Raw genomic sequence first — 16,251 nt, forward strand, 5'->3', positions numbered from 1 at the left:
CACGCCCGCGAAGCGCGGCCCCCATGCGGCGGGGGGAGAGCGCTTCACCGTGAGTCGTTACCAGACGAGGCTGCGAGCGGTGCCTGAAGCAACGCTGAGAAGGCGGGTAACGGGACCGGTGCGTTGCTGCTGATGGCGACGGCACGGCTGGGTTATTTTACAGACTCAGTCCCGCCACAGAAGAACAGAACAGCTTTTTCTATTAAATGCTCTTTATTTTTATCTACATCCAAGGACAAGGAACACCTCTTTAAGCAGAATACAGCTCTGGGCCAGGCGGGCTCCGCTCCCCACACAGCTCAGGGCAGCAGCACTGCTGGGTGCGGGCGGTCACAGCACACCTCGCACAGCGCCTAAAGAAAGCCTTCAGAAGGCAAATGTGCAGCAATTCTGTCAGCTTCGGCATCTTCAGTCACTGCTGAAACTTTTCACGGTATTCAAGTTAATACGCATTACATTTTGGATGAATTTATGTTAACAGCACGCCAGGTTTCCATGAAGTTTCACAGACCCAGCTCCAAGTCCTCCAGTTCCTGGAGCAGAGCACTTTCCTTCTGAATCTTCTCCAGCTAGAATAAGAAGCACAATGCCAACAGCTGTAGCTCATACAGGAAACCAAAGCAGCACTAGCTGTGAAGGTACAGCACTCCTCCCCGCCATCAGCACACCCCTGCATGGCCCCAGCTCGGGCAGCACCTGGCAGGTGCCTAACCCTAACCAGGCTCCAGGTGCCTGCTTTGAAAACTACCCCTGAAACAGACACTGCATTGCTACATAACTGCTCTGAATAAATCTCAAAGGCAGAAGAGTATGTAAAGAGGAATCTTCAAGTCCTGCAGGCCCTGGCAGAGTACGCCTTAATTTAGCTGACTTGGTTATCACAAGTCATAGCAGATCTATTGGCTCTCTTTGTAGTTGAAGCCCAGTTGGGAACACAAAGCTGACTTTCTAATGCATTGCACTACCATTGTCCAACATAGCTGTACAGATTAACTCACAAAGGATGGGAGGAAACATGGCAAATGAGACTCAAATACTCAGGGGCAAACAGCCTTGCCACAAACAGAGCAGTGTGTGCTCTACATGCAGAAATGTATGTATTTTCCTTCTGAAGATGCAGGATTTCATTTCACATGTTCCGCCTGTGGACCAACTCCTTTTCCAATTGTTTAAAGGACCAGAAGTCAGATAGCACAATGGTTTTTCCAGACAAGGTAACTGTAAGGCCAAGATACAGCCTAGTAATGAAACACTTGTTTTGCCACTCCATTAGCATTCTTTGTCAGTGTTTGCATTGTATTTTACATACAACACACAGAAGTCGTCGTTACAGCACAAGTGGCCTCATGATGAATGCAGGGGATCATCGCATTGGGGGGTGAGGGGGTAGTCAGAAACAGAGGTACGGATCACAACTAAATGAACAGCAGGTATGCTCTGTGCATTCTGTTGAATGCTCACTGCTAGGAACTCCATGTCTCTGATTTTGAATTTGAAAGGATGCAACACGTCGAAATCTTACAAAAATGTAAGCAGTATCATCACAAAGAACTATGTAGCAAGTGCAGGGGCAAAAAAACAAAAAAAAAAACAAGTGAACTGTACAAATCTTAACAGTACCTGATTTTTCTCTAGCTGCTTGCCAGCAGCTGCCTGCTCTTTCAGTTGCTCAATTGCCTTTAGTTTCTGTAAAAAAATATATATATATATATACACACACACACACATACATACATATAGGTAAGCCAAAAGCAGAAAAAACAGTCATACAAGTTCCTGCACTTGCAATTGCCTGATTTACCAGGAAGCTGATCTCAGTATGGAAGGCACATTTCCTTTAAGCATCTCCAGATGCTCAGTCCAGAATACCCCACTAATAAGTGATTTTTTTTTCTCTCCAAGAACAAGACAACTTAAAGAACAGGAATATGTGTTTCTGAAAAACACCGTGCACCATCTGACTGAAGGGCCAAATCCATTTTCAGAAACAACAACTCCATCACTATCCCTCCTTACCACACATTTTCCTTAGAAGGCCTGAAACATCCATCAGAACGTGAAAAGCAGGAAGCAACCAAGAGGAAAAAACCTCTGATGGATTTCACAGGAACAGAAAAGATTCTAGCCTAAACAGAGCAACTTCCAATCTGAAATTATTTAAACTTGAGAATTTCCAAGACTGGCAGTAAACTCTGCATTCATACCACTCAGAGTTTAGGGAAGAAATTCAAAACCACATAGCATAGTTTCCTTCTCAGATTCAAGATTTAACAACACTCAGAAGTATGCTCTTTTTCTCAAGGACAAAACAAAAAACCCTTAGAGATTAGAGGAAGAAGAGGATTTGTCTTGCTTAGAATCAAAGCATTTGGGGCTGGTGAAGGCAGACCAAGAATAGGAACCTCACACAGGTGCTTTTTAAGAATAAACACAATTAAGCTACACTCTTTCCTCTCGGTTGTGAGGATTCTGTTGCACATGCAACAGTATTCATAACAGCATACTGGTATGCTCTTCCATGCACTTTTGAGCAGCTTCTTTACTGTCTAGGCTGACAAGAGCTTTAGGAGACATGGCAAATGACAACTTCTACTATTTTACAAGATGGAAAACCAAAAGAAGTTGGTTGACAAATTCAGTAAATTACCATCTTTGTAAATGCTATCCTACTGAGCTTGTCACATTACAATCAGACTAGATCTCAGAGACCATCTCTTTCAGAAATACCTTGTTCATAAAATAAAATCCCCTTACCTTTTTTAAATTCTTTATTTTCTTGTCAATTTCAGGATCTCCTGATGTAACGACAGGAACAGCACTTCGTGGTGTATTCTGTGATGCTGAGGACTGTGTGGATTCCTGACTACAATCAGCTTTGGCCTCCTGTAAGTAAGTTAAAAAAAAATAGATCACACTATCTACAGATTACAATGGACCGGACAAATCTTTTCAATCATCTGAGTTGATCTATTTAATATTTCTTCCTTCTCTGATATGCTAGCGTTCTCCAGAATTTGTAAATGACCTGCTGTGATGTTTTGTGCTACGTATTATAGAGGTAATAACTCTTCTTGGAATGTCACTCACACTGTTTCCTGTTTAACTTCTACTTCCTGAGGACAACAACCATACATGGCATGGGAAAACGTCAGTAAGGGTGATGTGACAAACAATTTATAGACTGCTGGGTCATTAACTCTGAAGGTAAAGAAAGATCTCTGAAGTGGTGTAAGAAACGTAAAAACCCCACCTTTTATGTTAATTCAGAACTTTGTATAAAAATTGCAGATGATTTTTATCTGCTTAGCTGAAGAACAGCAAACGAAGGGGTGAAACAGAAGAACAGAGCTTTCTGGTCTGCCCTGGTAACCCACCATAGCCCTGACCTGCAGAGCAAGGCCATTCTCACTTTCCCAGTCTGGACAGAACCTTGTGGATTGCCAGAAGGTGAAAAGGCACGATTATGTAATCTTAACATTTGTTTCAGTTAATGTTTACAGCAACTAACCACAGCTCTCATCAACTCATCCTTTTACATTTGCCTTAGTCTAATTGAAACAGACCGCCCACCCCAGAAGAACACTCATGCAAAATCAGCAGATGGCTTTCAGTGCAACTAGTATCACTACTCTGAGACTGATCAGCGTCACTGTGAAAACTGATTTAACATTATCCTTGAAAGAATAGCTTTTGTTGTACCTGTTTAGCAGCTTTCTTTGCTTCATGTTTCTTTTGATTTTTCAGAGCTGTTTTAGACAGTGGCTTTTCACTGCTTCCTGACTGTGGTTTCATATTCTGAGGTGGTTCGTCCTCATGCTGCGTGATACAGAAAATCATGGTAAGATTTTACAGAAAAATGGTAAGAAAAGAAAACTGGGTTAATGAGTTACTTTTGTTGTTGTTGCTATGCAGGTAGGTTTTTCTGGGGGGGGGGGGGGGGGGGGGGGGGGGGAACAGAAGGGTGATTGTTTTGTCTTTTGCTTTCTCCCCTCACTCTCACAAAAAAATTATTTTTCTAGAATAAATTCCTTCAAACAGGGAGCAAAGTATCAGTCAAAGAGGATTATCAAGAAAACCTCTAATAAAGCCCCATAACATTCCTGTCAGTCTAGTTTACCCTTCTAATGTCTCTCATTAAAAATATATACGTATTTGAGGCCAAGCTTCCAAAGACGGGCAGAACAACAAACACAACAATTTAGAGCATACATGAAACAATCTACTTACAAGCTTGGAACTTGTTACAGGTTTGTTTCTCAAGGCCGGAGGTCTATACGCTTGCGCAGGTTTGGGCTCAGCACTCGGCAGTTCACTCGGGACTGCCTGGTATTTCACTGCTTTCACTGGGAACACTCCATCCAAAAATGGCTGCCAGGAAACTTGCCACATTTCCTCATTTGATGGAACTTCATAGTTGTGTAAAACAGAGCCAGTGTAGTGCCATATCTTATACCCATTACTGACTCGCAGCCGGGGAGCGCATGTAGCTGTTACAATATGCTCCCCATCAGGGCACCAGGCAAAATAGGTGGAATCGGAGGCTACTGGTTTGGAAATGAGTTTGTAGTTTTTAACATCCCATACTTCCATCTGTCCCCTGAGATTTCCAAATCCTGCTAGTACCAGGATGTGTCCGTGGGGGCTGTAGTAGGCAGCATTGCGAGGACCAGTTCCAAAATCAAACACAGGGTCACATTTCAGATTAAAAACTGTTGCTTTGGCAGGCATAAAACCATACACAGCACAAAACTCGACAGAATTGGGGTTCCAAACAACATCATAAATAGGACCATTTTTTGCTAAAGGAAAAGGAAAACATGCAGCCATTGTTATGAGATTATATTATTTTCACTTGTACTGAAAAGCTATCAATGATTCTTATCTCCATGCTTCGCTAAAATCCTATAATTCAATTATTGACTGAAAATGAGTTACGCTAACAACAGTGGTAGAAACAAACAACATTACGTTCTCATAATTTTCATTAAGGTTTGCAACAATAATTGCAACCATACAAAATTACCTCTGTAGGGTCAGCATCGGCACTTTAACAGTAAGCATACTTTTTCAAGTAAAAAAATTCCTTTTATTTTTCCTTGTTATTCAAGTTTGTTATCTCAGGACCTTCTGAAACTGTCCCACTGGAAACCTGCAAAAACAGGAGTTTTATACCAGCTGGATACTAGTTTCTCTTCTTTTACTTCAAGAAATATTGCACAGCTCAGCTTTTAGAGCTTGAAGTATTGATTTAGGTTATCTCTGCACCATGGTTATGCGTGGTATTTCCTAAGACAGATTTTAAAGCGGGAGAGGACAAAAAACTCCATGGTTTTACACATATTCATGAAAACACAATACTGCTGGAAGCTGTTCTGGGAGTTAGAACACTAGGAGATTTGAAAAACAGTGCATTAATGATTGCAATTAATATAAGGTATGCAGGGCCCACCATAACATTTTGTAATCTGGATACATTTACCTACATTCCAGATAAGTGTCAAGTGCACCAAAGGTAATCCTTAACTCAGAACATTGACTCAAAATATCAAACTCATTATCTTTAGGAACCTCATTATCTTTCAGCCGTGCAACTGCACTCCCCGTGTGCTTCCCTTTTAAAAACTTTTTAGGTGACATTATCCCAGTGCAACTGCAGAAATGGAGGTCTAAAAGAAAATGATCTCTGCAAGTTTCATGACAGTAAGCAGCTGGGGGGGGATTAAGGTAGCTTTACATGGGCTTCAACATCTAAGGCAAAGGCTGCAGCGTGAGCATGTACTGTTCAAAAATGAAAAATGCTCTGACAATGATAGCGTGGAAAAAACTTCCAAATTGGACCTCAAAAGCAGCCAGATGATGAAAAAATACCTCCCAGGAGATTAACGAGCGTACTTTCAGATCAAGCAAAACACTGAAATTAAGAATGTCTACTTGCTCCTCCCCACTGTATCATTTTTATATCACGGAACTACTTCTGTTTTACTACACAAGATGCAGAACCTCTGTTTTCCAATATACTTTAAAAAATTGCTCTCAGTCTGTGCCCTAATCTTTGAGTAACAATCAACTGCATGTCTAAAACCCTACCTAGAACTATTCAATTTTGTAACATTTCAGATTCTCAAACATTAAGCTGGCTCCATCGTCCAGATCCTTCCTTGGCAAACAAAGACAATTCTGCTCCTGTGCAGTCTCCCAAAGAAATTATTTGCATACTTTAATTAGTAAAAGCTGGTGAAACAGTTCCCACTATTGAGAGCTACAATACAATGAGAAATGCTGAGAGCTACTCACGTAGTTGTACGATGGCACTTTCACCATTTGTTGCAATGTAGTGCAGAGTTTGCTCTCCATAGTAAGAAGCACCTGTTTTGTCCACGTCGGTGCTAGCTATGACCAGCACAGCAGTGGCTGGCAGAACACACACACAGTTATTTCAGTACAATTACTGACTATTACATAGGCTATTTCACAAGCAACCATGCACAAAGAAAAATTGGTTTGACGAGTTTCACAATCAGTTGCTTGCATATCAGTGCTGTTTTCATTCTCTCCTCAGACAAACTCCTCCTGACCATTAAAAGCCAAACTAATATCTTCCTGTCTGAGGAGAGTGTAAGCTGAATCACTGCTGAATTATGAGAAAATGAATATGCTTTCACAGACATAAAAAAAAAAAAGATGTTCAGTAGCAGCAACAGTGTCTTAGGCTTTTCATCTAAGACAGAAACAAGGCATTCTGATCACTAAAATGAAATGCTTCATCAGCAGCTTTTGTATGCTACCTTACGCAGACAGAGAGACCATACCGAGGCCATATAATACCTTCCCTGTATTCCGAACAACACAGGCTGAAGTAAAGCAGGTGCGTGTGGTGGGGGGGACAGTATTACTCTGCATCAGCTGATTGCTCACAAACAGCAGAGCACACAGAGGACTGTGCTACTCATCCCAACCATGGCATGTCTATGTATCCATGATTTTACAGAGTAAAAATATTATATCAACGCATAAACTTACGTTTACAGCTTAAATGCATTACTACAGAACTCAAAATTCAATTTGAATTTGCAATTCAATTCCTGAACTTTCTAGTGCACGGAGTATTCTGAATTATGATGCAATAAGGGAATAAAAAAAGCACACAGAAGTCAACATGGAAAAGTTGTGAGCACTGCATGGTATTCAGAATTGCAACCTTAGCATTGCATTGACTGGCAGCAATGACTCTTCAGTATTTATCTACACATGAAAATGAAATGTAAAACTCACAAAGTGATTAAATACCTTTTTTGTTCCATAGCATCGTCACCTTGTCAGCTTTAAAGAAACTCTTATTGGCCAGTGCAGATTGAGGGCCACCAAAATTGGGATATTGATAGAGCCTAACAAATGATGGTGCACCTTTACTGCCTGGAACATACACAGCAACCTAAAACAAAGCATTGAGATTTTATTGCAGATTAAATTCTTGGTAGCACAAGGTCTATTCACTACCAGTACACCATACTAAAATAACAGTAACGTTTGAAGAAAACCATGAAAGAAATTGGAAACAAACAGCAGAAGTACCTTGGTTGGCTGTGCTCCTGGTGATAACACAAAATCATTAACCTTTTGCAAATGAAGTTTATTTGCAATAGTATCTGCAAAAAAAAAAAAGTTACAGATGTGATGACATCAAAGAGCAGCCCGGAATACTCAGCTATACTTTCTCGTGAGTCTGTATCATGGATAATAAAGGTTTGATATAAAGACAAACAACCACTACCTTCCCATTTCACAAAACTGGTGGTCTGACTAGTTTTATTTACAAAAACAAATCAAACCAAGCCTGGCTTTGAAATCTAGTGGAAGTTCAAACAGCAAGCAAGCTTCTGAACCCTACTTGCACACACCCTGTGTTTTATGTAAACAGTATTCTTCATCTTATCTGTGCTGCTGCCTTCATAGGAGGCAGCATCACGTCCAGATAACATGCACCCCCACTACACAGTCAGGGATTCTCCACTCACAACTTTACTGGCTGACTCCTCCTGATAGGAGGCTTTCACAAAGGCTGTTCTGTGCTAACGTTGCTCCTTTACACAACAACTCACAGGAATTACACCTTATCAACTCCTAAAAAGTAAAGAAGCAACACCAACTCATAACCTGATTCCAGCAAGGAAGCCAGGACTGAGCAGCAGGGCTCACACCACAACAGACAACACACACTTCCCTTGTGCAGAGTGGGAAGGGAGCTGAGGGGACATGGGTGTCTTCAGACACCAGAGAAAAAAAAAAAAAAAAATCACTGTTTTAATGTGGGGTGAGGGGAGAAAGAACAACACTGCTCCTGCATTGGACAGGACTAAAGAAGAATACAACATCTGTCAGAATGGCAAATGCATCAATGCTACGGGGTGCGTCCTGCAAGGTGCCGGAGTGAGATTAATACCTTGCACCACTTCTAAATCCCACACAGGGGGCACAGCAATGGGATTTTAGGACTTGCATAGCTGGAGTAACAATGTATTGTAAACAGGGAAAATAGCATTCTCAACAGACTCATCTCTGCACACAAAGGCCAGAAGTGAGGACAGGAGGGGAAAAGAATTAACCTGCAAGTTCAGCATATGAAATAGCCTATGAGTATGGAAGTAGTTCATTGTGTATAATGATTGCCAGGCTCTGTGGTATTTTTTCCTATTGAGAAAGAAATGGAAAGAATCTTTGTACAGGAATGGTTACACTGAGCAAACCAGTCGTGGTAAAGAAACAAAGCACTTGTGACTGCTTTCTGAAACCCCTCTCCTCTGGCAAATTCACAACAGAAAACTCAGCGTCACTAGCAATGCTAGGACTAATGCTCAGGAAACTCTTACAAGGCTATATGTATGTATGTATGTATGTACATATGTATATATTATATACACACACACACACACTTATATATACACATATACACACACACTTTTGTTTTTTTAAACAGTAATTCTGTACTAAGAAAACCCAACCAATTACAGAAGCCCCACAGCCCATCCTGCTCCCCAGCAATTTCCCTTCATTCCTGTAAATCAAGCTTTTTTTTATTTGAAAATGCATTTCAAGTAGATATATTAATGAAAAACAAACAATAAAGAAAATATACTTAATTAAAATACAGTGATTTTGAATTTCCAGAACTAAAATGCAATACAGGCAGTGTTCCAAATAAAAAGCAAACAATGTAAGAAATGAGAAAAAAAAGTAGGGAAAAAAAACCAGAGAGGCCCATATAGAACACAGTGACACTCATAGAAATACTTGCTTACTGAAGTTGTTGTTTTCAAAGAAGTGCACTTCATTGTTCACATTCCGGGCACAAATACTTTCATCATCTGCCCAGCAGGGACACCTACATTTAAATAATAATATATATATATATTTTAAATAGTGAACAGTACTCATCTTTAGCAATCTCAGATATTTTTCTTCTCCATTTTTAAAGCCAAACAAGATCAAGCACAATACACAATACACTTCAGACAGATAAACCAGACTGCCTCACCATCCTTCTCTCTGGTGCAAAAAGACAGTGGATTTACACCAAGGAACAAACACAGGAACTGAGCAAGAAATACTTACAAGCACAGTTACTTGTTTTCAGCTAGCAGCAGGTAACATTCCAAAAGCCAACACAGCTCTAGAAGTTGTATTTATTCAGCTGTATCAGATTTTGCAAGCAATTAACACCTAGAAATGTTACTTACCAGTTCTGCATCTTTTTCTGGATGAAAGACTTCAAACACTTTCCAGTTTTCACATCATAAAGTTGTAGGTTGGGTGCCCCTGCTGTGCCATCTTTGGCAGCTGCAACAAAAACACTGCATTGAAGTGGTGGTCTCCTGGGATGAAACCTGTTTGAACCATGATGTTCCAATTTGTGACTCTACAAGCAACCAAACTTCTTACAAGAAGCATTCCACTTCCTGTCATCCTAAGCTCTAGGATGTTAATTACTTTACTTGATAGTGTCTTCCAGACTTTCAGCCTGCAGAAGAAACTAACGTTCAGAAGTGCAGGGATTCCATCACAAGACTATTACCATCGACCCCAGGACATCTTTTTAAACACCTCCTAACTTACGTCCACAAGCCCACAGCCAGCATCTGTCCTGCACCAATACCAGCATCACACCAGGCATCCCATGCCACAGCACACCACACATCCTTACCTTATGGCCAACCCTTTCACTTAAAGGAAGAATTTACATCATGCACATCAGACATGCAACTTCGATAAGTCTGTGGTTTATCTGAATTAGGAACAAACTCCACACAGAGGTAGAGAAGAGAATAAATGCTTGTGTTATCTGCATCCAGAGGGGATGTAGCTACTCTGAGACAGCTTATGATTTGTCTACACATTATAAAGTGCTCGAACAGCATGTTATTGAAATGTACCATTTGCACAAATTCAGGCAGCATTTGTTGGAAACATTCCATTTACTTAACAGAGCAATAGTTAGCACACACACTGATTTATGTTTGTGAGAATGGTCAACACCAGGTGCTTTCAGAAGCTGTAATCCCTCCCCTCCTTTCCTATACATTTCAATAACCAAGTTATTTTCTGAATGGTTTCTATGTTGCTCCTTCAACCAGTGACTGTGCCACAATGGCAAATCAAGTAATGGAATTAAATGCAATTAAAATGCACGTTTACCTTGAGTACCTTTGTAGTAGGTAAATACTCACCTGAATAGGCCTGCCATGTTGCCAGAATGTTATTCTTTGGTGAGAATTCAAGACAAACTACCTTCGGAAGATCAAAGGAACGCAGTAATCCTGCACTGGTGACGTTAACAATATTTACTCTGGAAGCAAAAGACGGCGTTTCAATGAAACACGCTTAGAAGAGATAATTGCCAAGGTAACTTTTCATGTATTTGGTTCTGTTCCAGATGTGCCCAATGGTACAAAAATAAAGACCTCTTTTCTCCTCCTGCTTTTACTAAATTTTTGAAGGAATGTATTTTAAAACCAGACCCCCAAGCATAACAGAAACTGGCAATGTGAAAGCACTGGTTGAAGCGTATCCTGTACTTCAATCTGTAACGTTTTGACTCTTGAGTCAGAGGCAAGGTATGCTCCATCCATGGAGATTCCATCCATGCTTCCACAGAAGAGGCCAAAGATCTAACTGAATAGAAACGTGCAGGATGAACGTCCATGAACTTCATTAACAGTTCAGGTGTGATAGAGCAGATTTTCAAATTACTTTGTAACACTTTGACAAACATTTCACCTCCACAACTAAAAACAGCCCAGCACTCGCTGACTCTCAGAACATGCCATCATGGAGGAAAAAGGAGCAAACAGCAGCAATGGTTGTGCTACATGGACTAATCCCAGAAAACCAAATACTGCTGTACTGGAAAAGAGGGAAAAAAATCCACAAAGCATATCCAGGTTGCAGGGGAATGTGTGCATTATAAATATGAAAAAAACAGCATGTACTTCATTTGATATTTAGCAAATAAAGCAAATACTTCAATAGCCTACACATAAACAAGGTAAGTTTGGCAAAATTAATCCAATTTACTTAATATAAGTTGACTAGCATCATAAAATGCACCAACTTTTCTCCATTGCACCAGGCAAAGAGGGAACCATCCTTGCTAAAAGCAACAGCTTTGCAATTTCTTCCAGAGTCCCTAAAGAAATAAGAAATGCACATTAGTATTCAAATGCACCGCACAAGGTAAAGTATTTTAAAAAAATTAAACCACCACAGCAATTTTTGTGTTGTACTCCAGAATCACACATTGTAACAGAAGGAGTGCAGCTGGGCAGCCAGACTATAGCACCTCCGACAGTCCCTTCCAACTGAACTATGCTATTCTAACTGTTCAGTCATTTTCACTGGGGCAATTCAGAGCCAGGTGAAGGCAAAGCCTTCAAAAGTAGCTTTCTGAACAACTGTCGGTATGAAAAAAGTTCACTTATTTACATTTCTCAACTCTGTAATCTACATTTACTTTTGAGAAAAAAATCTGACAGCCAGAGATCAGTCCAGGAGTGGGACGTGATGACCTCTGGGGCTCCTTCCACCTCACCACACCCAGTGACTTCTGGTGTGCCAAGGCCAGAAGCTGTTACAGCACAGTACCTTTGGAACACCGCGCTCTCTGTGAAACTGGGCGGCCCATTCACCATGAAGAGTCCTTCGGAGCCCCTCACTGAAAGAGGAAACAAACGCACACGCACTGCAGGTTCAGAAACTGTCCAAAGCCAAACTTTAACATAACTGACGAATGCTGAAATCCCCCCCTTTTTTGCACTTTAGAGTTAACAAAACTAAAGCTTGTAAGGAACGTTCTGGCCTTGGCACGCTGAGACACCTGGCCTCATCCAAGCTAACAGCAGGACTAAAGCAGGAGCAGATCTGTGTGTGACACGAAGCACGCCGTCAGCGCAGTGCCGGCACCGAGGCGGCCCAGAGCCCATCCCGCCGCCCCCCCGCTCCGAGCGGTGCCCCCCGGCCCGGCCCAGCAGCACGGCAGCCCGCCCAGGAAGCAGCCCGGCCCTCTGCAGCCGGCACGGCGCGGCCAGCGCTAAGGGGGCACGGGGACACGGCCGGGGGGAGCGGGGCGGCGGCAGCCCCGGGCTCTGCAGGGACGGAGGTCGCAGCCTCCCCGGGAGCCCCCGCGGCGCTCCGTCCCCCACCACAGCGGTTCTCCTAACGCTTCGCCGCCATTTCCCGCGTTTGAGCCGCAGCCCGCTGAGCGCTCTGTCACCGTGCACCAAAGTGACAACGCTCCGTCCTGCGGGACGACCCGCACTGCAGGAGCGCTGCGCCTGCACAGAGTGAGGGGCAGCAGCGGTTCCCGCACGGCCGACGCTCCCCGGCCCCGCTCGCACGGCACACCGCACCGCACCGCGCCGCGCCGCGCCGCCGGAGCCGCGCGTTACTTCCGCGCAGCGCAGCTGAGATCCGCCCGGGCGTTCCCCGGAGAGCGGCGACGGCTGCAGCGGGCAGAGCACAGCGGAACGCTGCCCACGGCCCTCGGTGCCTCCGGGAGAACGACGTAACCCCGGGCCTGCGGCCGAACCCCCGCTCGGATACTGCCGGTCTCCGGGCCCTTCCGCCACAGCCGCCTCCGCAGCGCCGCCCGCAGCAGGCCGGGAGGACCCGACCGGAGCGGCGGCATCGCAAGCGGGACTCGAGCCCGGCGGGAGGGAGGACAGAGCGCGGGGCCGTTCTCAGAGCCCCCGGCCCGGCCCGACACCCACCTGCCAGCAGCGGCGCGGGCGGCGCCATTTTGGCGGCACTTCTACTTCCGGGTGAGCGGCGGCGCGGCCGCTCCTGGGAGCACCACGTCGCGCGGCGCGAGAGGCGCCGCCGGTCACGTGACGCGGAGAGGCCGCTTCCGCCCGCCGCCCCGGAAGCGCTGCCGGCGGGCGGCACGGGTTGGCGGCGGGCGGCGCCCGGAGTGACGGCTTCCGGCGGGCGGCGCCGCGCGGTGCTGACGCGGCGCAGAGAGCGGAGCGGAGCGGAGCGAAGCGGTCCCGGCCCGGCCCGGCGCGGCCGCACCATGGTGGCCAAGCAGCGCATCCGCATGGCCAACGAGAAGCACAGCAAGAACATCACGCAGCGCGGGAACGTCGCCAAGACCTCGGTGCGTGGGGCCGGGGCCGGGGGCGGCGCGGGGCGGCGCGGTGCGGGGCGGCGCGTGACGCGATGCTGTGCCCGCAGAGGACGGCCCCGGAGGAGAAGGCGTCGGTCGGGCCCTGGCTGCTGGCGCTGTTCATTTTCGTGGTCTGCGGATCAGGTGAGCCCCGCGCCCCGCGCCCCGCCCCGCCCCGCGGCCCCGCTGAGCACCCCCTCTCTTGCAGCCATCTTCCAGATCATCCAGAGCATCCGCATGGGCATGTGAGCCCCCGCCCCGCCGCGCATTCCAGGCCCTTCGCCGCCATTCCGAGTGTCCCAGCCCGTGCCACAGTGCCTTGAGCAGCACCACATGTACACAGCAATAAAGTTCTGTTGTTGAGCCCCAATCGTGGACCTGCTTATTCAGCAACGTATCCTTCGTGCTCCCGTAACGTGTCAGACTGTGCAGTGCGGGTTCCGGGGACTGACGCCTGCTGTAAGCACCGCTCCCAGGTCCGTACGAGCCGCCGTGCCGCTGGAAACGGTTCTGTTTGAAGCCGGCAGCCGGGATTTCTGAGGCAGTCAGAGCACCAACACAGAGCGTGCTGCTGGCCGGCGGCCGGCGCCGTGCAGCTCAGCGCGGTGTGCGGGGCAGAGCTGCGGCGTGCGGCACCGCGTTGGCCCTCGGGCATGTATCGCAGCAGATAACCTTACCCTGTGCTTCCCACCCTACCCCGTACGAATGCCTGTTTGTATAGAGGTGGGGCGCGTTCCCTGCCTGCGAGCCGGCATGGCCGGGCAGCAGCCCTTCCTGACATCGCCCGATGCGGGGGTTCCACAAACTGTTCCCCCCCGAGGACACGCGCTGCCAGGCTGCTCCTGGCACTGGGCTGCAGCGGCGCTGCACGTACGTCTTGGAAACCTCCCACCCAGTCGTGGGTCTCAGTTCTAAAACGCTGTGTGGGGATAGGGATGCCTTGTGCAGGTACCGGGGACCCTCCCCCTCCAACCCGCAGTTCTGCTTTTGTGTGCGGCATCGGCACAGTATAGTATGTCTTGCTATATATATTCTAATTGTATTTAAGGTAAATCCTGCTTTCACCTTGATGTGTCATCCAGCGATGGACCCAGTGCTAAGCTGCCTCCCTCTGGATGATTGCAGTTTCTTCTTAGTAGTGCTGAAAAACAGAAACCAAACCCTCCTTACCTGTATAGAAGAATGTAACTTAAATCACAATGGAAAGTGCTGCTATTGATCATTCCTTATTGCTGATGGCCTTGGCTCTGTGAGGCTCTCCTACTGTCTGTTGCGGTAAACAAAGCGGTCTGAAATAGGTCTGCTGTTGCATGCAGTTGCTAAAGGAAGATTTCTTTTTTTCAGGTTTCTTAGAAGACATTTAAAATCTGGTTACATTAGTAGTAATAGAAACAGGTTTCTATAGAGTTGAATTCTATGTCTTTTGGCTGTGAAGGAGCAGACTTTTTGCTGGTTGTCATATTTCCATCTGGAATCATTGGAAGTGATGTAAACCGGCGTGGCCCAGGCCATGCCCCAGAACCAGGCTGTGCAACACAACGACATTCCTTATTCCTGGAAGCTCATATTTTGTAATCGATGGGGGAGGGGAAGTCTGTATAATCTCTGATTTTAAATAAAGTTCTTCTCAAACGTGAGTTGAGTTGATTTTGAGGACGGCAAAGTGCTGCTTGCTGGGTGTTACGTGGGGCCACTTCACCCCGAGTGTCGTGGGGGGACCCTCAGTGGTGATGGAGGGATCTCTGGGGGCTGCCCTCAGCGCTGGGAAAGCCCATTTCTGCCCAGCTTTGCTCGGGTGTTGTAGTTGGGTCAGAATAGCAGGGCGTCAGAGTGGGCTGTGCTGACCCCTGCAGGCCCAGAGTTTGGCTGAAGGCCTTCTCTTGGTCTTGGGTACAAATACTGAATATGTCAGCGGTTCTTCAGCTTTGCTCGTGCAGTAGGTCAGCGTGCTCTTGCACCTGCCAGCATCGCTGGGTTTGGGAAAATAGGACCATGTTGTTGAGTCATGTATGAAAGAAAGACATGCAGGAGCTACTTTGTCGCAATCGCAGCACAAGCAGCAATCCTGGTCTGAGAGAGAGTGCCAACGGTGCCTCCGTCAGTGATGGCAGCTTGGTACTGTGCCCCTTGAGAAGGGCTGTTGGATTTAAATGGAAGTGTGCTGGGAGTGCTCTGTGCTAAAAACGATAGCATCGAGAACAGGGCTGGTGTGCGCTAAGGGTGGGAAAGCTCCATAGCTACCGTTACCTTCAGCAATCAGCTGGCAAGGGGTCGCTTTGCAGTGATGTGGTATTAAATACCAGGAAAATACAGCTGGAGAGAGCAGAAGGAGCTGCGCTGTGCGGACAGCACTGTCTGATGCCCCACAGCCAACGCCCCGAGCAGCGTCTGCTGCAGAGGTGCATCCCGGTGGCCGCTGCAGCACACGGTGCTGCTCAGGAGTGGCAGCCGCTGATGGGGCCCGGAGGTTGGAGCAGTTCATCTTTAGGAACCCTTCGGTGCTGGCAGCTTCTGAAATGGGTACAGAAGCCAATACCCAGCAAACGACTTTACAACAACTTTGTACTGCAATGAGAAAGCGACGCGATTCCAGCTTA

The 16,251-nt window shown here is 46.0% G+C and overlaps 2 protein-coding genes across 5 annotated transcripts; one reads left to right on the plus strand and one right to left on the minus strand.

The window, feature by feature from the left end:
• Window positions 1-194: 194 nt before the first annotated feature.
• On the minus strand, window positions 195-13,312 carry EIF2A (eukaryotic translation initiation factor 2A). Of its 4 annotated transcripts, NM_001031323.2 has the most exon segments (14): window positions 195-569; window positions 1,621-1,686; window positions 2,755-2,883; window positions 3,700-3,816; window positions 4,228-4,799; window positions 6,295-6,411; window positions 7,288-7,432; window positions 7,573-7,646; window positions 9,297-9,379; window positions 9,735-9,834; window positions 10,722-10,840; window positions 11,606-11,680; window positions 12,136-12,205; window positions 13,260-13,305. In NM_001031323.2, coding segments are annotated over 14 exon segments (1,761 nt in total). In that variant the 5' UTR covers window positions 13,288-13,305; the 3' UTR covers window positions 195-503.
• Window positions 13,313-13,464: 152 nt separating this feature from the next.
• Window positions 13,465-15,291, plus strand: SERP1 (stress associated endoplasmic reticulum protein 1). The gene is made up of 3 exons (XM_015291851.4): window positions 13,465-13,645; window positions 13,723-13,798; window positions 13,863-15,291. The coding sequence occupies exons 1-3, from the start codon at window positions 13,562-13,564 to the stop codon at window positions 13,901-13,903; spliced, it is 201 nt and encodes a 66-aa protein (XP_015147337.1). The 5' UTR covers window positions 13,465-13,561; the 3' UTR covers window positions 13,904-15,291.
• The last annotated feature ends 960 nt before the right edge of the window (window positions 15,292-16,251 follow it).

This window comes from Gallus gallus, chromosome 9 (genome assembly GCF_016699485.2).
Source record: "Gallus gallus isolate bGalGal1 chromosome 9, bGalGal1.mat.broiler.GRCg7b, whole genome shotgun sequence".
NCBI lineage: Eukaryota > Metazoa > Chordata > Aves > Galliformes > Phasianidae > Gallus > Gallus gallus.